This window comes from Thermobia domestica, chromosome 9, assembly GCF_964235325.1.
Source record: "Thermobia domestica chromosome 9, izTheDome1.hap1.1, whole genome shotgun sequence".
In the NCBI taxonomy this organism is placed as follows: domain Eukaryota; kingdom Metazoa; phylum Arthropoda; class Insecta; order Zygentoma; family Lepismatidae; genus Thermobia; species Thermobia domestica.
In genome coordinates, this window is record NC_137462.1 from 173,492,806 (window position 1) to 173,516,169 (window position 23,364).

At 36.5% G+C, this 23,364-nt stretch overlaps 1 protein-coding gene across 4 annotated transcripts in view; it reads right to left on the bottom strand.

Annotated features, from left to right (window-relative positions):
* The window catches only part of FucT6 (alpha-(1,6)-fucosyltransferase 8), a 236,754-nt gene that overhangs the window by 179,875 nt on the left and 33,515 nt on the right, over positions 1 to 23,364 (bottom strand). The window contains exon 1 of one of the 4 annotated variants that reach the window (XM_081772209.1): positions 5,217 to 5,748. The exons of 2 other annotated variants lie outside the window; for them this stretch is intronic. In XM_081772209.1, coding sequence (XP_081628335.1) covers positions 5,217 to 5,234 — 18 coding nt within the window. In that variant the 5' untranslated portion in view covers positions 5,235 to 5,748. Of the gene's footprint in view, positions 1 to 5,216; positions 5,749 to 23,364 lie in introns of those variants that run through there. One more of the 4 variants, XM_081772211.1, reaches the window with a different exon arrangement.

Sequence of the window (23,364 nt, forward strand, 5' to 3'; positions counted from 1 at the left end):
AAATATTAATATGGTCTTTTCCCGACCGATCCAATCTATGTGACAGACAAATCTAGCAGAGTCTAATCAAAATGTGTGGTACTTAATTGCACTTAATACAGATATATTTGAATTGTGAATACTTCTCTCCCTAGTTCCTTTGGACGGTCATCATAAGCTCTCTGAATCTGCAAGGAGAATTTTCTGTTGGTTGATTGATTAATATGTACACTCATGTCCAAAATTACTGTCGCATATCTATAAATATGTTGTTGTAGGAATATAATTTGATAACGAATTCGTCAGATATTTCTTATAATGTTAGTATGTGTATAATCGGCGAAGACATGTATGTGGCAAATTTCATGTGAAAAGAGCAGTAAATAAGAACAATAAAACGAAAATAAAACTTTCTTGTCCATTTAGCAACATTTTGTTTTACTGATTCTAATTTTTGTATTTATAATTCTTTTCCTATTAAATTTACCACAAATATACATTTCCCGATTCTGCACATCTTATCAGTATTAAAAGTATCCTGCAAAATTATTAAATTATATTCTTACAAGAAGACAGTTTTAGATATGCGAAAATCATTTTGGACATGAGTGTACTTACGCCGTTTATCAAAATCGATGCTTCACAGAACGAGAACTAGAGTTTAAATTTGGATATGAACCACCGTAGTGCGTTCCATGCTCACTCACCGGGAATCAAACCACAGGACTTCATGCATCAAAGATCAAAGGTACGTTCGCTAGCTACTAGACCAGCAAAGAGACCCGTGACTTTTGGGGTTCAACACGGAAACATTAGGAAGGACCAGGCATTCATTGTGACTTCTTATGACATTTAATCTTTTATTGAGAAATAACACAAGCTGTTATTGTAATTCATATATAAAAGACGAAATCCTGAGTGAAAAACTTCACACAGGCCAAACCACTTAAGCTAGAAACTTGAAATTCGGACAGTAGGTAAGGTTTGTTACCTAGGGTATCACTAAAAAAGGATTTTTTGAAATTCGAAGAAAGGAAGGGAGAATTAGGTGGAAATTATTTTAATTAGATGGCCATCTCTTCGAATTCGTTTAAGGCTAGAGACTTAAAATTTGGCATTTGAATTTCTCATCTAAAATAATTTGAGACGCTTTTCAACGTTTTTGATACTTTAGTAAAACGGAGAAAAAAAGAGATGGAAGGAAAAAGAGGCGGGGATTGCAAATATTATAATATCAGTACTAAGAATCTTTGAAGATTAGAAACATGGAATTTAGTATATGGACTTTTCAGTTAAAGTAATTCAATACTTGTTCCAGCGTATTTGGTATTTTACCTAGAAGGAAAAAAAGGGGTGGGATTATTATTATTATTATTATTATTATTATTATTATTATTATTATTATTATCATAACATGCCCATATCTCGGGATCCCTTGCGATTAGAAACATGAAAGTTGGTAATTTGATTTTTCTATCTGAGCGTTTTCCATAAGTAGATAGTTTGTATATAGTTTGTTTGTGTTTGTTTGTGTTTGTGTCAGCAAATAGTTTGTTTGTGTTTAAGTATATACAAAGCAAAGCTTCTACTTATGGAAAATATTACTGAGCGTTTTTTTTTTTTTTCACAACGTAAAAAAGAAGAAAAAGATACGGAGGTGGTTCATTAAAGTGCCTTACGAGATATTGAATTTCGTGACAGAGTTCTAGCTCAATCCAATTCTATATGAAAGACAGAAGGAGGAACACGAAATATTGAGCCACAATACCACGTAAGTGCATATGCTATATTGTGCAAGACCGTGTGCCGAGCAAATTGGGGATCTGGGACGAAGCCCCACCTAGACGAAGGCTAATATAATATAATATTATTGTTGTTGTAAGCATAGCTATAATTATACTATGATTCGTGGACCGCACCCAAATTTAGAGATAGATTAATTTTGTATTATTCTTTATGCACATATACTTTTGTTATCTATTTTTGCGTAGACCGAGCCTGTCGTTTTTTTCAACTGCTTTCCCGCAATTGTTATTCAAAATATAAATGATTAGAGCAAATTATACACTCTTTCGTTAAAATGAATGTTATCGTCAATACAGTATATTCTTTTTTTTTTTTTTTTTTTTTTGTGCAAGTACTGCGCCAGACAGTGCATGATATGTTGCGGTGATTGTGTGTGAAGTGAATCATGACACTGCCACGCCTCCGAAACGGAAGTACGTATTTAACCTTTATTTTACGGCTGCCACTACACTGCCAAAATAGTAAATCCGTTCTTTCCCGCGTGTCACTGTACTGACACAGGCGAAAGGTTTACTTTGACCCGCGAGCACACATATTTTTTTTAAATGATGTGCCTTATTGTATGAAGAGATAGTCCATAGTGAAAGGAACCAAAAACGTTGGTTCTCAACCGGTGTGTTCGCGGGTCAAAGTAGACCTTTCGCCTGTGTCACTACAGTGACACGCGGGAAAGAACGGTTTTACTATTCTGGCAGTGTACTGACAAACGGTAAAATAAAGGTTAATTTAAATGTACAGAAAGAATGTACTTCCATTACTTAAAAAAAAAGAAAAAGAAAAAAACCCTTACAAATTCGAGTCCTAAAGTGAAATCAGGTTTAGACCCGCCCCGCTTCAGTCCCGGATTCATATGCGTCCCATTCTTGCAAATTAAAATTCTGGTCACCTTGAAGCTACGCTCGTCTTCCAGAAAGCGAACCGCCCCTCCCAAACGATTCTTCTGGATCCGCTAGTGAGTGGCAGCGAATTCCCATCAGGAAAACCAGGAACAACGATGATGGAACCTTCGATGTGTTGACATTCTTCTAAAATACTTAAGGAATTCGTTATTTAATTTACTGGAGTGCAATTAATAGAAGCGCCAGTGTAGTTAGTTAAGGTGGTACAGTAGTATAGCGCTCATCTGTGAGGCGTGAGATCTAGTCCGATCCCAACACCCGCCAACTGGGCTTTGTGGTGGACGCGAGTTTTCTCGAGGTTCTTTCGTTTCATTCCACTTTCTTTATTCTACCATTACCACTCATCTCATTATCATCGTCTCCCTCAATCTTGATGCGTTATCATAGAATATATTTTTTTTTAAAAAAAGTTATTTATGTGTTACTATTTATTGTCTAATACCAAAAGGTTAATATTCAGATAAAATATGATTTTCTTTTTTAAAAAAATCAAATTTCAGTTTATCGTCCAACACCATATATTTTGATCTAAAAGGGTACGGAAGATACGAGAAGCATTTAATATAATCACTCACGAAAGTTACGTATACAGTGTTCATCCACAATGTGGTAACATGACATGCACTCAGGAATCAAGAGTCCCCAAAAAACGAGTGGTCTACAAGCTTGAACTGACTATAGTGGCCCGTAATATCTACTGTTGTTTCCTATTCAATTTCCCGGAAGTGTGACTGCTGAAAGGTGTTGGCTTTGAGTTGAGACACCGAAGCGCTTCAGCGAATTACGCTCACTAACGCGAAAGTTATTTTTAAAAGAGATAATAAAGAGGAATTACTCTCACTTAAAGCATGCAACATGCAAACATCTAGATGGTGTTCTTCAAGCATATAAAAGATCAAATCACAATCTGAAACTTCCTTTCTTTTTAGTTTAATTGATCTACCAACCACAATATTGATATTCTAAGTATTTCTCTACTTTCCTTGTTTTCTAATTCAAATAATGTTTTAGTGAAAATAACTGCAGGATTACTACACATGATCTTCCCGATTAAACATACCCATAACTCACGTTTAATAACACTTCGATACCTAAATGTCATATCAATGGAAAAAGAAACACAAAAAGCTTTCAGTGGCTGTATAAGACGTGTAGTTAAGGAGTTGACCGCTAAGGGTGATACGAGAGAAAATGGCTTTTTGAGTGAAATGAAATGAAATCTTTGAGTTTTACGTCCCACGGTTATGCCGGTTAGGCTAAAGGAGACGGTGATGATGAGTAATGAATGAAATGGTGGAATGAAGAAAGTGGGAGAAAACGGGAGAACCCCGAGGAAACCCACGCACACGGTGTTTGTCCACTACACAGTTCACTTGGCGGGGGCTGGGATCGAAGCCGGGACCCCAAGCACCAAAGGTGAACACTCTACCACTGAGCCACCGCGGCCCTTACAGACAGAGAAAATGGCTGTCAACGAAGATAGATTTTCGTACCCTCGATTTTCACATCAATCAGTTTGATATTAGTGCAACGTATATTTTTATGTAAATTTGGTGAAGATCTATCAAGAGGAATGGCAAGTACTTCCCTATGCAAGTTCATAGTGCTAAAAATTCACACAATAAATATACAAATCTGATAAAGGGTGTATGGATGTCGCTTGCCAAGATATTATTTATTTGAACTTTAACTCTTTCAAGTTCAAATATGTGTGTAGTATGTGTTGTTATTTATTTTGAATCCTAACCCCGATTTTCTCTGGATTCGACCTTGTTATATGGAAGAAAAGATGAGGTGTACGAATTAGTCGCGAAAAAACACTACCCACGTCCAATAAGCACCGAATTTCCTAAACTGACAAGTTGGCAACACTGTATTTGTGCCTACTGGGAATCGAAACCTATGAAAGATGAGAACCCGAAAGGCATAAAGGAGGTGTTAAAAGCTTTATTGCCATTCTTCTGATCTCCAAAACAAGAATATTAGGCGTAGAACTTTAAAATTTTATATAAACATATCCCATACATAATAAGACTGATGGTAAAATGGAGTTAACGAAATGTAACTTCAAAAGAAGGAAACTGGGATAAGCGTTTAGTAATTACAGTGAAATCGAACTTGTAGTAACTGGGAACCACCTGTTAATCTTATTCCTCCCATGCCCACATCGGGAATCAAACCTAGTAGGTATCACGCGTGCCAACTGGTACATTTTAGTATAATAATTAAAAAAAATACATCCAAAAATTACCACAATTACATAACTTGAAGATACTGACAGATACAGTATAACATTGTCGAAACCATAAATGTCCTAAAACTTTATCATAACATATGATTAGTTACTTTCTTTCTTTTCCTGCTCTCTGTTCTCTGAACATCCAATCATTTTACTTAAATGAGTAAAACAAACATCCACTCCCATTTCCTTTTCGCTCAACTGTACACGACGGTTTTATCCAATTGGTAGATCAGAGGTAGCAGAACCTTTATTCTACTGACATGACGTTTGTCAATATTATGAAAACTTACCTGGAATTCACTACCCATTACTTCACCAGTGTGCGTGCGATTCGATATTAGCCGGAAAAGAATGCTTTATCACTGTTAAAACTGCCACGATTACATGTTCATGTTAGCGATAAAGAACTACGTTGGTGACGTCGAAAATTGAATGTTTTTCTTTTTTACACGCATAATCTATCTACACAATCCGTCTATTGTCGAATTAACGGAACTTCCTTTGACTCGACTTTCATATGATCGCGCGAACTTCGACAATGTTATGAGCGAGGTACAGAGCGTGATTCTGTTCTCTGCAAATCACAATTCCAGGCGATGTGCTCGTGCCTACATAATCAACTCTAATGACACAAAATTGAAGCAAACTACACAGTATATACACACACACAGAGGACAAGCGCACCCGCTCGCATCTCATGCAAGATGCCGGGCAAAATAGTAACACAAATACACGGGAGGCTACAGTTATCTTTCCGCTATGGAAGGGAGAAAACAGAAGAGATACTGGCTCATAATGCACATGTTGAAAGTGATAACATGAAAACAATTACTGACTGGCTCTTACTTATGAGCTGCCATACAATGTGCGAAACCTCCCACTTGCGCACTCTCATCTTACTCACGTGACCGATATTTTTACTCCTGAATGAGACACGAGCGGATGATTGGTAGAGACAGGTTTCACTTTTTCCTTTAAGATTATACTATCATAACTCCTTTTCCGCTGTTAACGTAAACGAGTTAAAATGCAGAGAAGCAAAGAAAACAGTAGCCTGCTTGTCAATCTAGTTTCATTATACTTTCTGTGGTTTTTCCAAATTTCGCTGATCCAACAAGTAAAAACAGTAAACCACCATACCTTAGTCAACATACCAAAAACAATTCGTATAAACGGCATATTCTCACCAGCGAATGTAATACCATGAATATACGAATAGTGGTACACTATTATGTGATTAGTCCTCGAAGCGATTCGCCTACTGGTCATGGAACTGAGGTTTTCAAAAATGCCGGCTGCAGGGTAGGCCTAACGCAGCATTTCCCAACCAGTGTGCCGTGAATTGGCCGCTGGTGTGCCGCGAGGAAATCGAAACAAAATTATTAATTCTATAGCATCAAATTGCAAAACGTAGGGGGAAATGTATATTTGTATTGCACATTACTATGAACCTCTACTATGAATCTACAATTTTAAGTTTCATACCGTGTTACTATTCTGTATATTTCTAATGCTGAAAAAAGTATTTGTTATTGTTATGACCATTATTGCTTCTTTATTGTTGCCGACTATTTCGTAACTTGAAAATTTAAAATATCATTCAATCCTTTCGACAAATTACCTACATTTGTGTTTTAAAAGTAAAAGAGATTTGTTCGTTCGTTATTTAGTGATCTTTCTTCTTAGTAAAAGGTTGGATACAGTTATCGAAACCTGAATCCAATATTTCATTGCAATTGTTTTCCGTTTTTAAATTAGAATGAAAAATAAGCATAGTGATTTACCACGGGAAAAACCCAATGATCAAGCTTTCTTCTCTGCGAAGGAGATCAGTAATCAGAGAAAAAAAATACCACTATTTTTTTATATTTACAAATAATAACATCTATAAGTGTGCCGCGAGAATCCAAGTTACACCCGTAGTGTGCCGCAAGTTGAAAAAGGTTGGGAAACGCTGGCCTAACGTATTATAATTTTTTATCTACAACATTCGAATGCACATCACTCTATTTTTAAATTTGGGCCCAGTCAAATTTCAGTAGTCAAATGCTCATATCTGTTCCGTCCACTATTGGTTCCACGTACTTAAGATGTTCACTTTTACAGCAGTCAAGTCTTCTTCATCTCTTCACTCATATTTATTACGATTGTTTTATCGAAAGTTTCTTAAAAACTTCTTGTAAACTCGAGGTTTATATGCACAAGTATAGTGACTTGATCTGAATAAGGAAATTGTGGCTCAGCGATAGAAATTCACTTCTGGAGCGATCCCGAGCATATGTTTCTGGTGGGCATATTTGTATCCGTATTTTCAGGGTTCCCCAGATCTTTCTCATATTTTCATTTCATAAGTTCTCGCACAATAATGTCCATTTGCAACTATCACCTGTCTTCTTCAGACTAAGAGCAAAACAGTGGATGTTAAATTGATTTCGTTTTGATCTCAACGTTCATCAACTACACATTTTCACTTTAACCGATATTTTAAATCAAGATAATACTTGATTCACATATATAATGTTCTCAACCATTTGGAACTTAATACCTACTTGCCCTCCCTGCTGATCTAATAGCGTGAGTGACGGAGTTCTGGGAGAGGTTTGAAATTTGAACGTATTACGGTGGTTCGGTTTCCACCTTAAACTATAGACCCGCGTTTTTTATAGCTTCGGTGCTGAAAACGGACGCTGAACTCCAACCAACCAATTTAATATTTTGAGCCCTGTGGCTATATGAAAGGAGACTACAACTTTACCTGGGATCTGAAATCCATACATCACTTCGGAAATCAAATCCATAATGATGGGGTACCTTCCAGTTGGTCTAGTAGGCAGCGCAAGCTTCTCTGATGCATGGTGTCCTGGGTTGGATTCCTGGTAGAACCCTAAAATTTGAATGCATTACGATGTTTCGGATTCCACTTTAAACCCATAGGCTCAGAGCTGAAAGAGAAGCTAAACCCCAATTCAATTAACGAAAGGAATAAACGTATAATAGCCATTCAGCTCTATATACAATTGTTTGTAGTTCTAGTTTGCTACCTTAGTTCCTTTCATGGCTGAAATAAGCGTTCGTGAACTATTACACATCATGATCATAATGAGTGTTCCGTTCCGCTAATCTCTCAGCTTTGATATAAGAATTACTGCTCTCTTTAATAACATTCATCAACTTTAGTCTTCTTATCTCTCCTACTTCCTTCCATTCTTTTTATCATATTCATAATAAAACAATTTCTTCCTAAATAATGTCCTAACCACTTTCCATACTATTTTTCTTCTTCTTTTAAAAATAATTTCAATATCGATCTCTTTTCTCCAATTTTCGCTACACTTTGTTATTGAATATTCGTTGTAATCAACTAAGTCTATCCATTCTTATCCACAACCACATTCCAAACGTCTCGAGTAGTTTCCCATAGTTATTTCGTTACTCTACATTTCTGCTCAATACAGTACAATATTTCTACTCCATAAGACACATTTGATGAGTCTTTTTGGTAACTGCTTATTTAACAGCTCAGGAAATAGAATTTTCTGCTTTCTAAAGGTTTCTTTTGGTATTCTTATTTTTGTTTTTCCACTGCTGGATAAACCCTGGTCTAGCTTAAGTAAGCTCTGCTCCAGAGGACGCACGCAAGATATTTCCGGGAACGGGGGGAAAAAACCGATTTCAAAGCGGCGGAAAAACTGAAACAAAACAGAGTTGCGAATACACACACACACTTTGATGCACGCGTGCCAATAATACATCATTTAAAACAACAATTATTAAAGCACATATCCTTATTAACTAAAGTAAATAGGGCCTAGAATAGTACTATAGTATTTAATATAAATACATTAAGTATGATAGTACGTAAAAGCAAATTAGTAAATTTTGACATGCATTTCCAAGAACTGAACACCTTCGTAAATCCAGGGAGCAGCTACGCCCTTGCCCTCCGCTACATGTGTTATCCTTATGCTCTGCTCTATATTAACTAGCCTTTGGCTACTTGGGGTACTTCGCTTCAGACGCCAGCGTTTGCTCGCCTTGCGGCCTCGCATATTTCAGCCTTTGTTTCCGTTCTTCGCACGGCAACAATACGTTTATGGCATGATTCTTTGCGAAAATGTTACGTTTGTAAGTTACGTGCGATTTTCTTTAAAATTCCTTAAATCTGGTGCAAAGTAACCCTGTCTTACGGTACCAAATTTTATGTCTCTAACCTCAAGAGATTTCGATATATGGGCATCTTAATTGTAATCCTCACCCCTTTTTTCTTCTCACCCCTATTCTTCCCTTCTAGGTCAAATATACCTATTTAAAAAAAACGCTGAAATATGTGTCTAATTATGTTAATTGAGAATTCCATGTGCCAAATTTCATACTTCTAACTTTCAGAGATTTCGAGATATGGCCATTTTAATTTTAAGATAATAATTGCCATCCCTCCCTTATCCACCGAATTTCTGAAAATCCTTCCTTACGTCACAATTTCAAGTGATCTGGGCGTTGATCAGTCACTCACTCACACAGGGCTTCTTTTACATATAGAGGTTATCAAAACTTAATATTTCAGTCCTGCTATCGACAAACAGCTTCTTTAAAATAAGAATACACATTCTTATCTCCATATAACTGTGATTATTATCTTCTAGCACAGAAGTTTTAAATCAAGTGGCAGCTGAAGACGAACATTGTTTTCTGGAGTTATATAACTTTTTCACTCTTTTCTCTTCGCTGAAACAATATGCACGGAAGTATGATATCAAAAGCAAGGACACTGTGTCTAATTGACTAATAAGTGGCGTCTAGTCACTGAAATTGCAGTACCTCCCACCATGCATGACACCATTGTTAAACTTCAAAACCCACACACATTAATATATCACGCCAATTCCCAATTAAAAGCTTAATTGCATCCATATTAATCACGCATCTGTTTCATTATAGCTACTTCTGCTGCACAATTGCAAATATTTTAGTATCTGTTGAGTCATAGCTGCAGCAGACACACACAAATCAAATACAACGAATTGTCAGAATTACGAGCTGTCATCAAGATTAACAAATAACTACAGAGATGCAGATTTCTGCATATTATTTTCCTCTCCTTATGTACAGGGTATCCGAATAATTTCGTCCAGCGTTTGTATTTTGAAGACTCCTTAAATCAATTTCACACAAAAATTACATATCGTAAGAAAGGCTCTAGCAAATTATATTACATTTCGCAAAGATAATCTCTCTTTAATATTTAATCTGACACGGAGAACGGATTAAATAGTTCACAATTAGGATAGTTCCGACTTGTCTTACGTACTTTGTCCAGTATAAATATCTCGCAAACTTCCGAAGAGACCAATTTTAAGTATATAAATATTCTATGTATATAAATTATCTATCTATTAAAATGCTACGAAAGCTATAAAAACGCCTGAACTCCAACCTCTAACTTTGGATTTCAAATCTTTCATTTACGGTTATTACTGGGTTTTACGTTTAATACAGACAATATTTTAAAGTGTGTGTACTTTAAATAAATTACTTAAATACACCTTTTTTATATATAAAGTTTATGTTTTAAAAATATTGTTCAAAGCCTTTGTATTTCAATAAGCCTTCTCCAAATTCAATGCAATTGATTTGTGCTGCCATCTTTGGAGTTCTTTTAAACGATAGTTTGTAAGCGTTTATGTTTGTGGCCAGTCCTTTCGACAATGAGATCTCGGAAACTACAGGCTCTAGAAAGATCGCGTTTTCACTGATCGATTGCAAATTTTGCTTAGATTGTCCAGTTCTAATTGATAAAAAAAAAAAAAAAAACATGGTTTATTACATTTCTACGGGTACACTCCAAGTGTTGAAATTTAAAAAAATAAATAAATAAAAAGGTAAAGCATTATATCCACGCATTGTACATTCCAACACCACGTAATTGTATATAGGGGTTGCATATCCCTCAGGCGTTTGTTTCATGGCCAAATTAGAATGAAAAACAAAGGATAACCATTTCCCCAGTCTAACAAGGGAAGAGAGGGAGATTGTAGGCCCTATATCGAAGTGGAAGATGGTTTGTATACCAATTGAAAGCACTAATGACGCCTATTACGAAACTGTAGTTTTTTTTTTCGAATGCATATACTGTGAGAGATATGAATATATAGGGTGTTCAGAAAGTCCGTTGCCACTCCAAGAAATCGCAAACGGTGAGACAGATGCCAAAACAGAAAAAACACGTGTTTGATCATTTTAAAAATACAACGTATCAAAGCAAAAAAATGTGGTCCCAGGGCCACTCGCAGGGTCCCAGGCGGCGTCCAATTCAAAAATTGCAAATGGTAAGGGGATCAAGTAGCATATCGTTGGAAAGCTGTTGAGAAATGAAAGAAGAGGGAACCAGTCTCGACTCTCTAAAATTACCCTATGCAAAATGGAAGCCGGTCAAAATGTCATCAAAAACGTCATTGTAAAGCCTATGGCCACCAAAATAAATCTGAAACGGTGCGACAGATGTCAAAACAGAAAAACACATTGTATCATCATTTCGAAAGTACAATGATTGAAAGTAAAAATATTTGTCCCAGGGTCCTCCGCATGGTCCCAGACGGTGTCTCACTCAAAATTTTCAAATGGCAAGGGGGCTCAAGTAGCATATCGTGTGAACGTTGTTGTTAAATAAAAGTAGATGGAACAAGTCTGGACGCTCTACGAGATCATGCTCTTTGAGATCAGTAACGAGTAATTAAATTCAATAAATAAACATAATAAAATAAAGGCCAATTAAGAAAAAAAACTTAAGAAAAATAACATACATATTTGAGTATAGAACTGACTAGTTAACATGTAATGTATACAATAGTGGTACTTGCGCTCGTTGTCTGTATTATCAAGAGTAAAATGATTCAAAGACAAAATTTTCTTGCACCTCGAAAAGCGAATACGTGAAAGTGTCTCACAACGACAAGTGCCGATTGCACAATGGAAAGCAAATGCGCTCGGAGAATCGAAATGAGGATGTACACCAATTTCCAATGCAGCTTTTATTAGCCTATTGGTACATGCCAATGTATTTTGAGTTCATTTTATTATGCAAAATGGACATGTGCACTAGATGGTGATCTCTTTGAAAAGTTTGTAATCACCACGCTCGAGTTTCACAAAGTATTCTAGCATTTTTAGGTAGTTTTACCAAGTCCCGAAGCAGTAGACATCAAGTGGTTGACAAAACCTTGTGCACTTCTTCGGAATGTTCTCTGCAAGCTGTGAAATATCTTCAAGTAGGTTGTCTGGAATTCTTACAAGATTAATGAATGGTCGAGCAAAACAAGATTACCTTCTGTCGGTGAAGCGGCTATCGCAAGTAGATCTGTGACAAATTTGTCACAACCAGATTGTGTCATGATACCACTACGTGAAGTGTCAAAGACTAGATTTTCTGGTTTAGTCATTGATGACCAGACGAGTACTCCAAAAGTTCCACTAGGTTCCTTCAAGGAGACCATATTTTTTTTTTTTTTTCATACGCTGTTCCATTCATTGCAATAATTAGCAGGATGGTAAATGAACGAGTCGCTGCGCTTTTGGACTGAACTAATTTTTCAACTTAATCTTCACAAACGGTAAGCAAGCGATCTTGTCCTTGTAATCTCGTAGTTGAATCCACACTGATCAGCATTGAATACAAATGCTGGAGAAATCTGTCTGCTATTGATCAGATCACGAATTTTCATTGACCATTGTTTGGCTTCATTCTACAGCCATTCTTGATCTTCAAAGCATGCCTTGGTAACAAATGTTCCGTCTTCTTTCTTTTCCCAACAGCTTTCCAACGATATGCTACTTGACCCCCTTACCATTTGCAATTTTTGAGTCGGACCCCACCTGGGACCCTACAAGTGGCCCTGGGACATTTTTTGCTTTGATACGTTGTAATTTTAAAATGATCAAAAACACGTGTTTTTCTGTTTTAGCATCTGTCTCACCGTTTCCGATCTCTTGAAGTAACAACGGATTTTCTGAACACCCTGTATATTCTTATAACTCGCACAGTATATGCATTTGGAAAACTTTTATTACAGTTTCGTAATAGGAGTCATTAGTGCTTTCGATTGGTGTATAAACCATCTTCTATTTCAATATATAATCTCCCTCTCTTCCCTTGTAAGTTAAATCTTTATTGTTTGCAGCATTTTGCCCAATGAACACCATATATCACTGACATTATAACTAATTGTGTGTGTAATGTATTTGCTTATTACATATTGCATGCAAGAAGAAAACCTGATCATACATGAATTAAAAACTCCAACCGGAAGTAGGCTCAAATCTTGCAAACGGTGCGAGATATTGAAAAAATAATCGAAAAAAAAAATCTCCCCTTTACGGTATCTCTTGCCGATTTTTATCAAGACGTCTTTCACTTGTGTCTGTAAAGGAACATGTACAGATGTGACGAATAACAAGGAGATTCATGCTCATATGTGAATGATGAGCTGTGTAGAGAACGCAGGTTCAGCTAGTCGATCTATTAAAATGCTACAATCGCAATAAAAGCGCCTCAGCTTCAACCTATAACTTTGGTTTCCAAATCTTTCATTTACGGTTATTTATGATTCACTTTTAAATGTGTGTACTTTAAATAAGTTACTTAAATACATCTTTTTCATAAAGTTTGTTTTAAAATTATTGTTCAAAGCCTTTGTATTTTAATAAGCCTTCTCCAAAATCAATGCAAATGAACTTGCTGCCATCTTTGGAGTTCTTTTAGACTATATGTTTGTGGACGTTTATATGTTTGTGGCCAATCCTTTCGACAATGAAATCTCGGAAACTACAGGCTCTAGAAAGATGACGTTTTTACTGATCGATTGCAGATTTTGCGTAGATTGGCCAGTTCTAATTGAATATTTAAAAAGCATCGCCATTATTTCTTTATTACATTTTTACGGGTACACTGGAAGTGTTGAAATTTAAAAAAAACTAAAGCATCATATCCTATGCATTATACATTCCAACACCACATAGTTGTATATTGGAATTGTATATGTGTCAGGTGTTTGTTTCATGGCCAGATAATAATGAAAAAGGAAGGATAACCATTTCTCCAGTTGTAAGACAATAATTTATTTTTCGAGTGTTTAGTCCAATAAACAACATATATAACTAACATTATAATTAATTGTGTATGTAATGTATCATATGTTCATTATATGTTCCTTATTACATACTACATACGGAAAGAAAGAATACACTTATCATACATGAATTAGAAACTTCAACCGGAAGTAGGCTCAAATCTTGCAAACGGTCCGAGATATTGAAAAAATAATCGAAAAAAAAAATCACTTTTATAGTATCCTTTGCCGATTTTTATCACGTCGTCTTTAACTTTTGTCTGTAAAGGGACATGTACAGACGTTGTGAAGAATGGCAAGGAGATTCATGCTCATATGCGAATGATGCGCTGTGTAGAGAGCGCAGGTTCAGCTAGTAATAATAATAATAAAATACAAAGTCGCATACTATTTTACCAATGACTCAGTTTCCTTTCTCTTTTTTTCTAATGTTGTATTACTATTCAAGTTGTTCCCGACGATATGCCGTTTAACTCCATTTACCACTAAAATCTCCTAAAGATGCCGCTAGAAAGACATCAATATTAAAACAGAGGATATGGTTTATTCCATGGAAACTTGTAATTGCACTTTCTTGAACAGATATAAAGAATGAACATTGTTTGAAATAATAACACTGGACGAAACTGTTGGAATACATTGCATATGTATAGGGATTAAACTGACGTATTAACATCTTTCGAAAATGAAGTTTTTACCATTTTCGAACTCTCTCTAACAAAGTCGATTTTATTTTGTTCTATCATTTACATACTTTTTCGACAATGCAATAGTTTCAACGCCTTACCTCGTAAGACATAAGTTTGATTCACTGTTAAAAAAAACTGTTAGATTCCACATCAAAGTACAGGGTTCCCATTTATTTGGAGAGCACGAACTTTCTGACTTTGCCAGGTCACGATCCACATATTTCTATACAATATGAAAACCAATTACATTTTTCTCGACCAGGATATTTCTCATCTACTATGTACGTACACTCATGTCCAAAATGATTGTCGCATATCTATAACTGTCTTCTTGTAAGAATATAATTTGATAAAGATTTTTCAGGGTACTTTTAATACTGATGCTATGTGTATAATCGGGAAATGTATATTTGTGGTAAATTTCATAGGTACAGTACGATCTCTTAATAAAACCATGCAAACAGCTATTGATGCATTCGTGCGTTGGTGTCATATATGGAGGTTGAACATTAACTCTTCCAAAACACAAGCCATAGTTTTCTTGCCACGTAGACGCCGCTCTCGAGTCCATCGAAATCCGAATCTACTTCGCCTTCAGGTTGATCTTACGCCAGTTCCCGTGTCAACTACTATTACGTGTCTCGGTGTCATTTTTGATACTCATCTTACCTGGACTCCACATCTTACCAAACTCATAAGACAAGCACAAAACCGACTTAATCTTCTGAAACGGCTAGTTGGCACAACTTGAGGACTACGAGCACGTACCGTAATCAATACATATAAAACATTCATGCGGAGTACGTTAACGTACGGCACCCTGAATACATCTGCACCGTTAAAATTCTACCAAAAACTTGCTATTCTCGAGCGCCATGCTCTACGCCTAGCATATCGTATAAGTCTGCCGCATCCAACGAGATTACTTTATGAGATGATCGACTTTCCGCCATTACTAAATCATCTTGAACAACTTCGTATACGTTATATCTGCAAACGGATTGCTCAGCACCATCCCCTGATGCTTGAAATTCTCCGCTACGACCGTGATAATGATGCACCGCCTCATTACGTTGACACTCCCCTTCAGCACTTCATGACACTCTATCATTTACAATTAGATAACGATATGCTGGACCCCGAAATCTTTGCAGTTTATCGCCCGCATGAACTTTCATCTTATATCTATCCATCATACGCACAGTAAGTACCTATTAACAAGGGCCTCCTTCGTCCTCATCAGTTCCTGAATCGCCCCAGGAACAGAAGATAACTTCATTCGTCTGAACTAACATAACCCAGTGATGTGACGTCCATAGCACTTCATTTCATCCATTCCATTAATTACATTTGCACCTTTATTTTTGAGTCCTCAGAAACCTCCATGCTTTGTGTTCATGTAATATCTGGCAATTTTAACATATTCACTTATAGCACCTAAAATATTATCATTCATGTATGTGTTTCCTTTTATATGCATGCATGTCTATGATTATATTAATATGATGAATAAATAAATGATATATAAGAAACCTCTTAGACCACCTACATTTCCTTCAATTCAATCAGTCAAATTAATGCACTTACCCGAAGAAAGGGCACAACCCTTTAACCGGGATGACGGACAAAAAAAATATATATATTTTTATGAGATTAAAATTTCACTTTGTGGAGGATCAGTCTCTGGTCGACATCACCGTGTGTCTTGTCTGAGACCACAGGGGAGCCACAAGAAAATCTATATTTTTGAAGGAGCTTACACTGTGAAGGATCGTAAGCAGGGGCGGACTGGCCCATCCTGCTGCCCTGCAAATGCAGGGTGGGCCCCCAAACAGATGGGCCCCCTCCACCAATTTTAAAAAGATGTGCTCAATTAAACCTACCATTATCAAAAATATGGCAGGATAACTCCCGCAAACTTGTGTTTTGCATAAAAAAGACGTAAAGTTAAACTTTCATGAACAGACCTTATTCTTCACGTTTATCGACTTGAAAAGGTTCCGTCTATGAGACAATCAGGCCCTAAAACATTGCGGGGGTTGTGATACAGTATTACGTGACCAGCGAACGAGTGCGGGCGGCCGGTTTTGGAACTAAAATGCAAGCAGCAGTGTTTCTAACCGGATTACTAGTAATCAATCTATCACAGTTCTTTTTGTCTTGTTTGTAATAAACCACTTCACACATATGCTCAAGTCAGGGGAAAATCCAGGGGGGCGATCGGGGCGATTGCCTCCCCAGAATAGGATATTTTTTTATTTTAAAAATAATACCTAAGAATTTTCACCTTTGTATTATAAATGTAAAATAAAACCTAAAATAGGTAGGCCTTACTTTTTTTGTTTTACGTTGCAGAAGTCAAATAATAAATTGCAAGAAATTACTTACATTGGCGTTCTTGCTCAAAAAAAATGTCTACCTTCGAAATCGCAGGTGGCCATTTCTGTTCTAGAAATTGCAGACAATAGCTACTTCTCCTTTTCTAAATTTGTTTTATTTATTTATTTATTACTTTTTTTTTTTTTTGCAATACACTCTTACCTTGATTTGACTTCGAACGACCACCCCCCAAACATTCAGCCTGGATCCGCCCTTGGCTCAAGTTAAATAGTTTCAAAAGTTATTGGTTATTTGCAAAACATCTTAAGTAACAAGGAAAAAACATCATCAACAAAAAATATAACTCCATATTAACTTGCGAACAAACTGACGAGAGCAGCGTTTTATAGGTTGCTCCTGCTTTATAATGACATCGAATAAAACGTAATCCATATTTATACAATCTGCTTAATACACGGTAGAAGTTCTCTGAATTGTCAATTGTTCTATGTTGTTCTTAAATTGGTAATTTCCATTCATATATCACTATTTACAATACATCTGTATTATTGCAGGAATGGTTCACTACACTCACATAACTTACGGCGTTCTTTATTAAGCGGAAAGAGATTAGGCTATGTATAATATCTAAACTGCAACTTTTAAAAACCGTTAGATACACTGCAGAGTGAAACTCTCCGCTCCCCTGTCTCACCGCGCTTGCCAAGAAACTGATGTAAACACAACAGCAGCGCCATCCTCTCAAAACCGCACTGCTATCCTGGTCAGGATATAGCTGTTAAAAACGAGCACGTTAACTACTACTTCTTTAAATATAAGAAACACAGTAGACAGTTACTTTCATCTGCGATTCATATAAAAGAATGCAAGTGTGGATTAAGTACAATGAAGAAAACTCAAGTGGTAGACAGCTACTTCGCCGATTACAAAAAATAAATCTGACAAGGTGGTGGAGTAAAGATCGAGCTCTAAAGAGTATCTATGATGATTTTTCGACACCTTTGCAAGATCGGAAGAGGTTCATGACGCTGCTTCAATGTCTACTCACTATTGCAAGTATGAGTGATTTTCAAGCAGAAGTCACATTTAAAGCCAAGTGTTTGGTTCAGAACTGGTGTAAATTTGAAAACATTCTTGTGGCTTTTGTTTTCAGCCAACTTTTTCACCTATGTACACCTACTTCGCAATATTTGCAAAAATCTGGTTTGGATTATCTAACGGCTACAAAAATGATTTAGACGTTACAATCAGACTTAAAGCAGAAAACGAAACGTGTTTTGTTCTATTGAAACTAAAGCTATGGAGTTTGCAAAGGACTTGAAAAGACAATTGAAGGATGCAGGATACGATGTTGCAGTTGAAACTTCTCTCCTTGCAAAGAGAATACCAGTAGCAACTCTTCAAGCAGACGAGCTTTCCCATGATGAGGCAAGAATTTTAGATTCTCCATCAAAAGTGTTTCAGATAAACGTTTTCAATGTTATTTTCGATATTGCAATTGAGCAATTACATTCTCGGTTTATCTGCAATGACAGTCTCATGAAGGACATTGCATGGCTGGATCCTACCCGTTTCCATGAGATAAGTACTTTAGAAGAACTACCAGATTCAGCTCTCAATACTCTACCACATTATTGCAAAGTGGAAAGAGAACAAATTCAAGAGGAACTGCTCCAATTTGCTCGTCATTATAGGGACTATAATCCACCAATATGTAAAAAGCAGGATATTTTAAGAAATGAGCATGGCAGCGAGCAATATGCTCATAGTAGTGAAAAAGAGAAAAATGAAGAAGAGGAAGATAATGAAACTGAGAGTGAGGAGGAAGATAAATGGAAATGCAAACCTGCAAGACAGTGTAAAGTGTGTCTAGTTTGTGCACTGCACCTGCTTCACGAATTAAATCTTTATGGTCCATTATATCCACCGTTGTATAAAGCGTATAAGTATGTTCTAACTCTATCGTGTACCCAAGTATCATGTGAAAGAATTTTCTCGATTATGAAAGTGATCAAAAATCGGTTGCGTTCATCGCTTGGACAAGATTTGTTGGAAGACTTTATTCTTTTATACATAGAAAGACCATATACGTTTGATTACGACAAAGTGATTGACGATCTTGTAGCTAGCTCCAAAGAATTAAGTAGATATTTGAAATTGTGAGTGTAACTGGGGCATAATGAAGATATTAATATTAGGATACATTTCTGGCATTCATATTAATATTATATTATATTAGGTTACAGTATGCAATTCAGTAGAAAATTTCAACCAATTTGATATTAGAACTGATTTATGAGGAAAGAAACTTACATTATTTCTGTCAGTGCTTTAATTATTTAGTGTTTCAAAGTTGACTTGAGATTAGTTTTTACTTATTGCACATGTATATATTTTGGGTTTTCTAAAACATGACACTCATTTGTTTAAATAAATGGTTTAAATTCATTACATAAAAAACAATAGCGCTATATAAATAACTGAAAGCATCAATTCCGGTATTGTGTGTGTTTACAATAAAAAATGTTAATGCCAATTACACACTGTATGAGTTACTATTAAAATGTTCCTACTTCAGATTTTTTGTAATTAATGTTTTGTTTTTGTATGAATATATGGGATACTATTTATGGGTTCGAAGATAGACTTTTATATGTAATACATATGAAGAATGCCCAGTACATTTTTTCATTTTTATACAGTGGGCCTTTATTTCAGTTTAGCAGGGTGGGCCCTATGGTTGCCAGTCCGCCCCTGATCGTAAGATCGACATCACCGTGCTTTTCTCGTATTGAGAGCACAGGGGAGTCACAGCTAGCTTTATACATTCGACTTGAGGACACCCGCCTCATTAATAAACGGGTTTTCACTTTTAGTGGGAGCAGAACAATTTAATAATCATCTATACTTTCGATTTGAGGACACCCACCTCATTAATAAACGGGTTCTCACTTTTAGTGGGAGCAGAACAATTTAATAATCATCTACAGTTTCGATTTGAGGACACCCGCCTCATTATTAAACGGGTTCTCACTTTTAGTGGGAGCAGAACAATTTAATAATCATCTATACTTTCGATTTGAGGACACCCGACTCATTAAAAGATGGGTTCTCACTGTGAGTGGGAATACAGCACGCTATCATCAAATATCTAAGGGGGTGAACCACCTCAGAATAAGAGCGGACTTCCCACCCCTAGTGGGTGTGAAGTATATTTCTTAATCTATTACATTTATATTTAGTTTTAAATTTTCCATACCGAGTACATCGATTTTGTGAAATTGTATGTATTTCAGTATAGCAAGCTAACAGTGAGTATGGCTTCATCTTCAAGAGGACCACTGACTCGATCAGAGTCTCACCATTCTTTATTTGGTCAGCCTGAAGTATTTTCTGGAAGACAACTCCCGACAAAGGAAGTAGTTAAATGCTACCTGAGGAGGGGAAAGAAACACCTTCTACGAGAAATATTTTAAAATATGTGGCGAATAATCTTGTCAGTATCTGGAACAAAGCTAGCATTCCAGTCATTGGATATTCCAGCGTTTTGGGCAAACTTTCAAAGCTCATACGACTTGCCCAACAGCTCCAAAAATATCCACCAGCAAAGCACACATCACTTACATTCAAAGCGGACTTCAGTAATTTCAAACAAGTATTTGATATCTGTACTTGCAAGTGTGTTAGAAACAAAATAATGGACAGACAGTTGTGTAAATGCGCCATAAAAGTATCACAAATTGAGTGGAATTTCTGGGTAGATCAGACTTCGGGTCGGAAAATGGTAATCGGTTCGATTGACAAGATTGTTTCGAGTTCACTTCAGAAAAAAGCAGAGAGGAATGACCAGGAAGAGCGGTTTAGGAAAAAGCATTTGCAAAGCCTAACTACGACTAAAACTACTGCCTGTCAGTTGATCTTTATGGAAGAAAATGAAGCAAGTGGTGTGGCCTTGGAAGATGAATCACCTTATGAAGCAAACACATCCGACTCTGAAGACACAGATTCCGAAAAACGGCCAGCACAAAATAGGCATCAGTACCCAAACTTAAGCCAAATGATGGAAACAACTGGCGTTAGTAACCGAGATGCTTGCAAATTAATTAATGCATGCCTGAAAGACCTGAAACTGGATAAACCGGAAAACATACTAGAACCAACAAAGTTGCGGAGACAGCGAATTTATTGGAGAGACAAGGGAGCAGAATCTCGTTCGTTTGACTTGTGCAGGCTAATTTGTGTTGGTTTTGATGGGCGCATAAATGAAACCAGACTATTTGGACCAGATGGAGGACAACTAACAAAGGAGGAGGATCACTACGTTATTATTGCATATCCTAGTGGGCAATACGTGGATCATATTGCTCCACAAAGTGGCAAAGCAGAAGATATTTCATATGAAATACTCTCTGTTATACGTGACACGGATTCGACAGCTATTTTGCGTGCTGTGGTATGTGATGGAACAAGTACAAACACCGGCGAACATTCTGGAATTATACGTCGACTGGAAACAGCTTTAAATCGACCTTTATAGTGGCTCATTTGTGTATTGCATCTGAATGAGCTTCCACTAAGAGAAATTTTTAAAAATATTGATGGCAAAACAACTGATCCAAAGGGATTTTCGGGGCATATCGGAAAGATGCTAAGTTTTTGATCCACGGGATGTTCCAATAGTTGATTTCCAGCCCGTCACTGGAAATGTCAAGGAATTTTGTGTGAATATCACAAAAGATTTTAGCTCTGATCAAAAGTATTTGCTGAAGGCTTGCATCGCAGTACAAAAGGGAAAGGACAACGCTGATGCTGCTGTTATAAAATTTTTACAAACTGCTTCTCCAGGTGCCCTTAATCACGCCAGGTGGTTGACGCTTGCCAATCGAACCCTTCGTTTCATGAGCACAAGAAATCCATCCAAAAACCTATTGCAGCTTGTAACCTACATCGTTAGAGTGTATGTTCCAAGTTGGTTCGAGATAAAAACCCATTCCAACTGCACTGATGGATCACGTAACTTCTATTTTATTTTGGAGAAAGTTAGAAATTTACCCGATAGTGAGATGAAGGAAGCTGCAATAAGATCTCTAAAGTTAAATTGTTATTTTGCCCACAGTGAAAATATTCTTCTTGCAGCTCTTGAAGATCCAGACATTGAAGTAAGAAAAGATGCAGTAAACAAGATTGTTGTAAGAACAACCAATCAAGCTGGAGTGAGAAAATTTTGTAAATCAAATATTATGATTCATCTCGAAGCAGAAAACTACTACAAGATGATTGATTGGGATGCTTCCGTCACAACGCCACCTAACCTTTTAAACTCAATGTTAGATGAAGAACTGCTGGCAAAGATTGAAATAGGACCACTAGAATTTACAGGAATTCAATGTCATTCACAAGTAGTTGAACGAGTCGTAAAAGAAGTTTCCAGGGTTTCCACAAAAGTTTTTGGTCATAAAGCCAGACATGGAATGATTGCTTCATCCGAGGAATCAAGAAGGAAATTTGGATACTAAGCATGCGTTTCTGAAAGCAGATAATTAAGTAATACTTCTTTTTAAAAATTAATGCATGTTTTAGAACAATAAACCTACTGAACAGAAAAAAAAAACTACTTTTTATCATATGCCAATAATAGCTTCATTGTTAACTCAAAGTTGGGACCCTTAAATCAAAAGATAAAAATCTGAAATTTTACATACGAAATTATCTTTACCTGTATCAACTTTTAGAAATAGAGACAAAAGCTTCTGTTTACATTTCTTGAAGATCGCTCCGCCCTAATGTGCAGGGTGGCCCAAAAGTGCGTTACAGTCCCGTCCCGTATTTTATATAATTTCTTATTGTTATCAAACAGGTAGACCTAGTTTGTTTATTATTTGTTCTTAACGTCTTTTTACTTATAACTTAAGCCCGGAGCAGTTGAAGCAAATAAATCCATAAACTAGAGTGTTATACTTGATCAATGCAGGGGTGTATACCTACTTTTGTGCCACCCTGTACATAATATATGAGCAGGTAAAGAAGTTTTGCAAAACAAACTAACATGTTTTATAAAGTATCTCGTACCAAATGGCCGGGACAGGCAAAAAAGGAAATAGTTCTGACAAGTAAACCTTACGTTTGGGTGAATCGAGTTGCTGAGTGAGACACATATGAGAAAGTAGTACTAAATGTGGTCAGTATTTCAGTGAAGTTATAGGTGCGAAGCTCCAGGGGTTTAGGAGATACAGCTACCAGAACATCACATGGAAGTACAGAATAGTCTTCATACAGTTGGAGGTAAA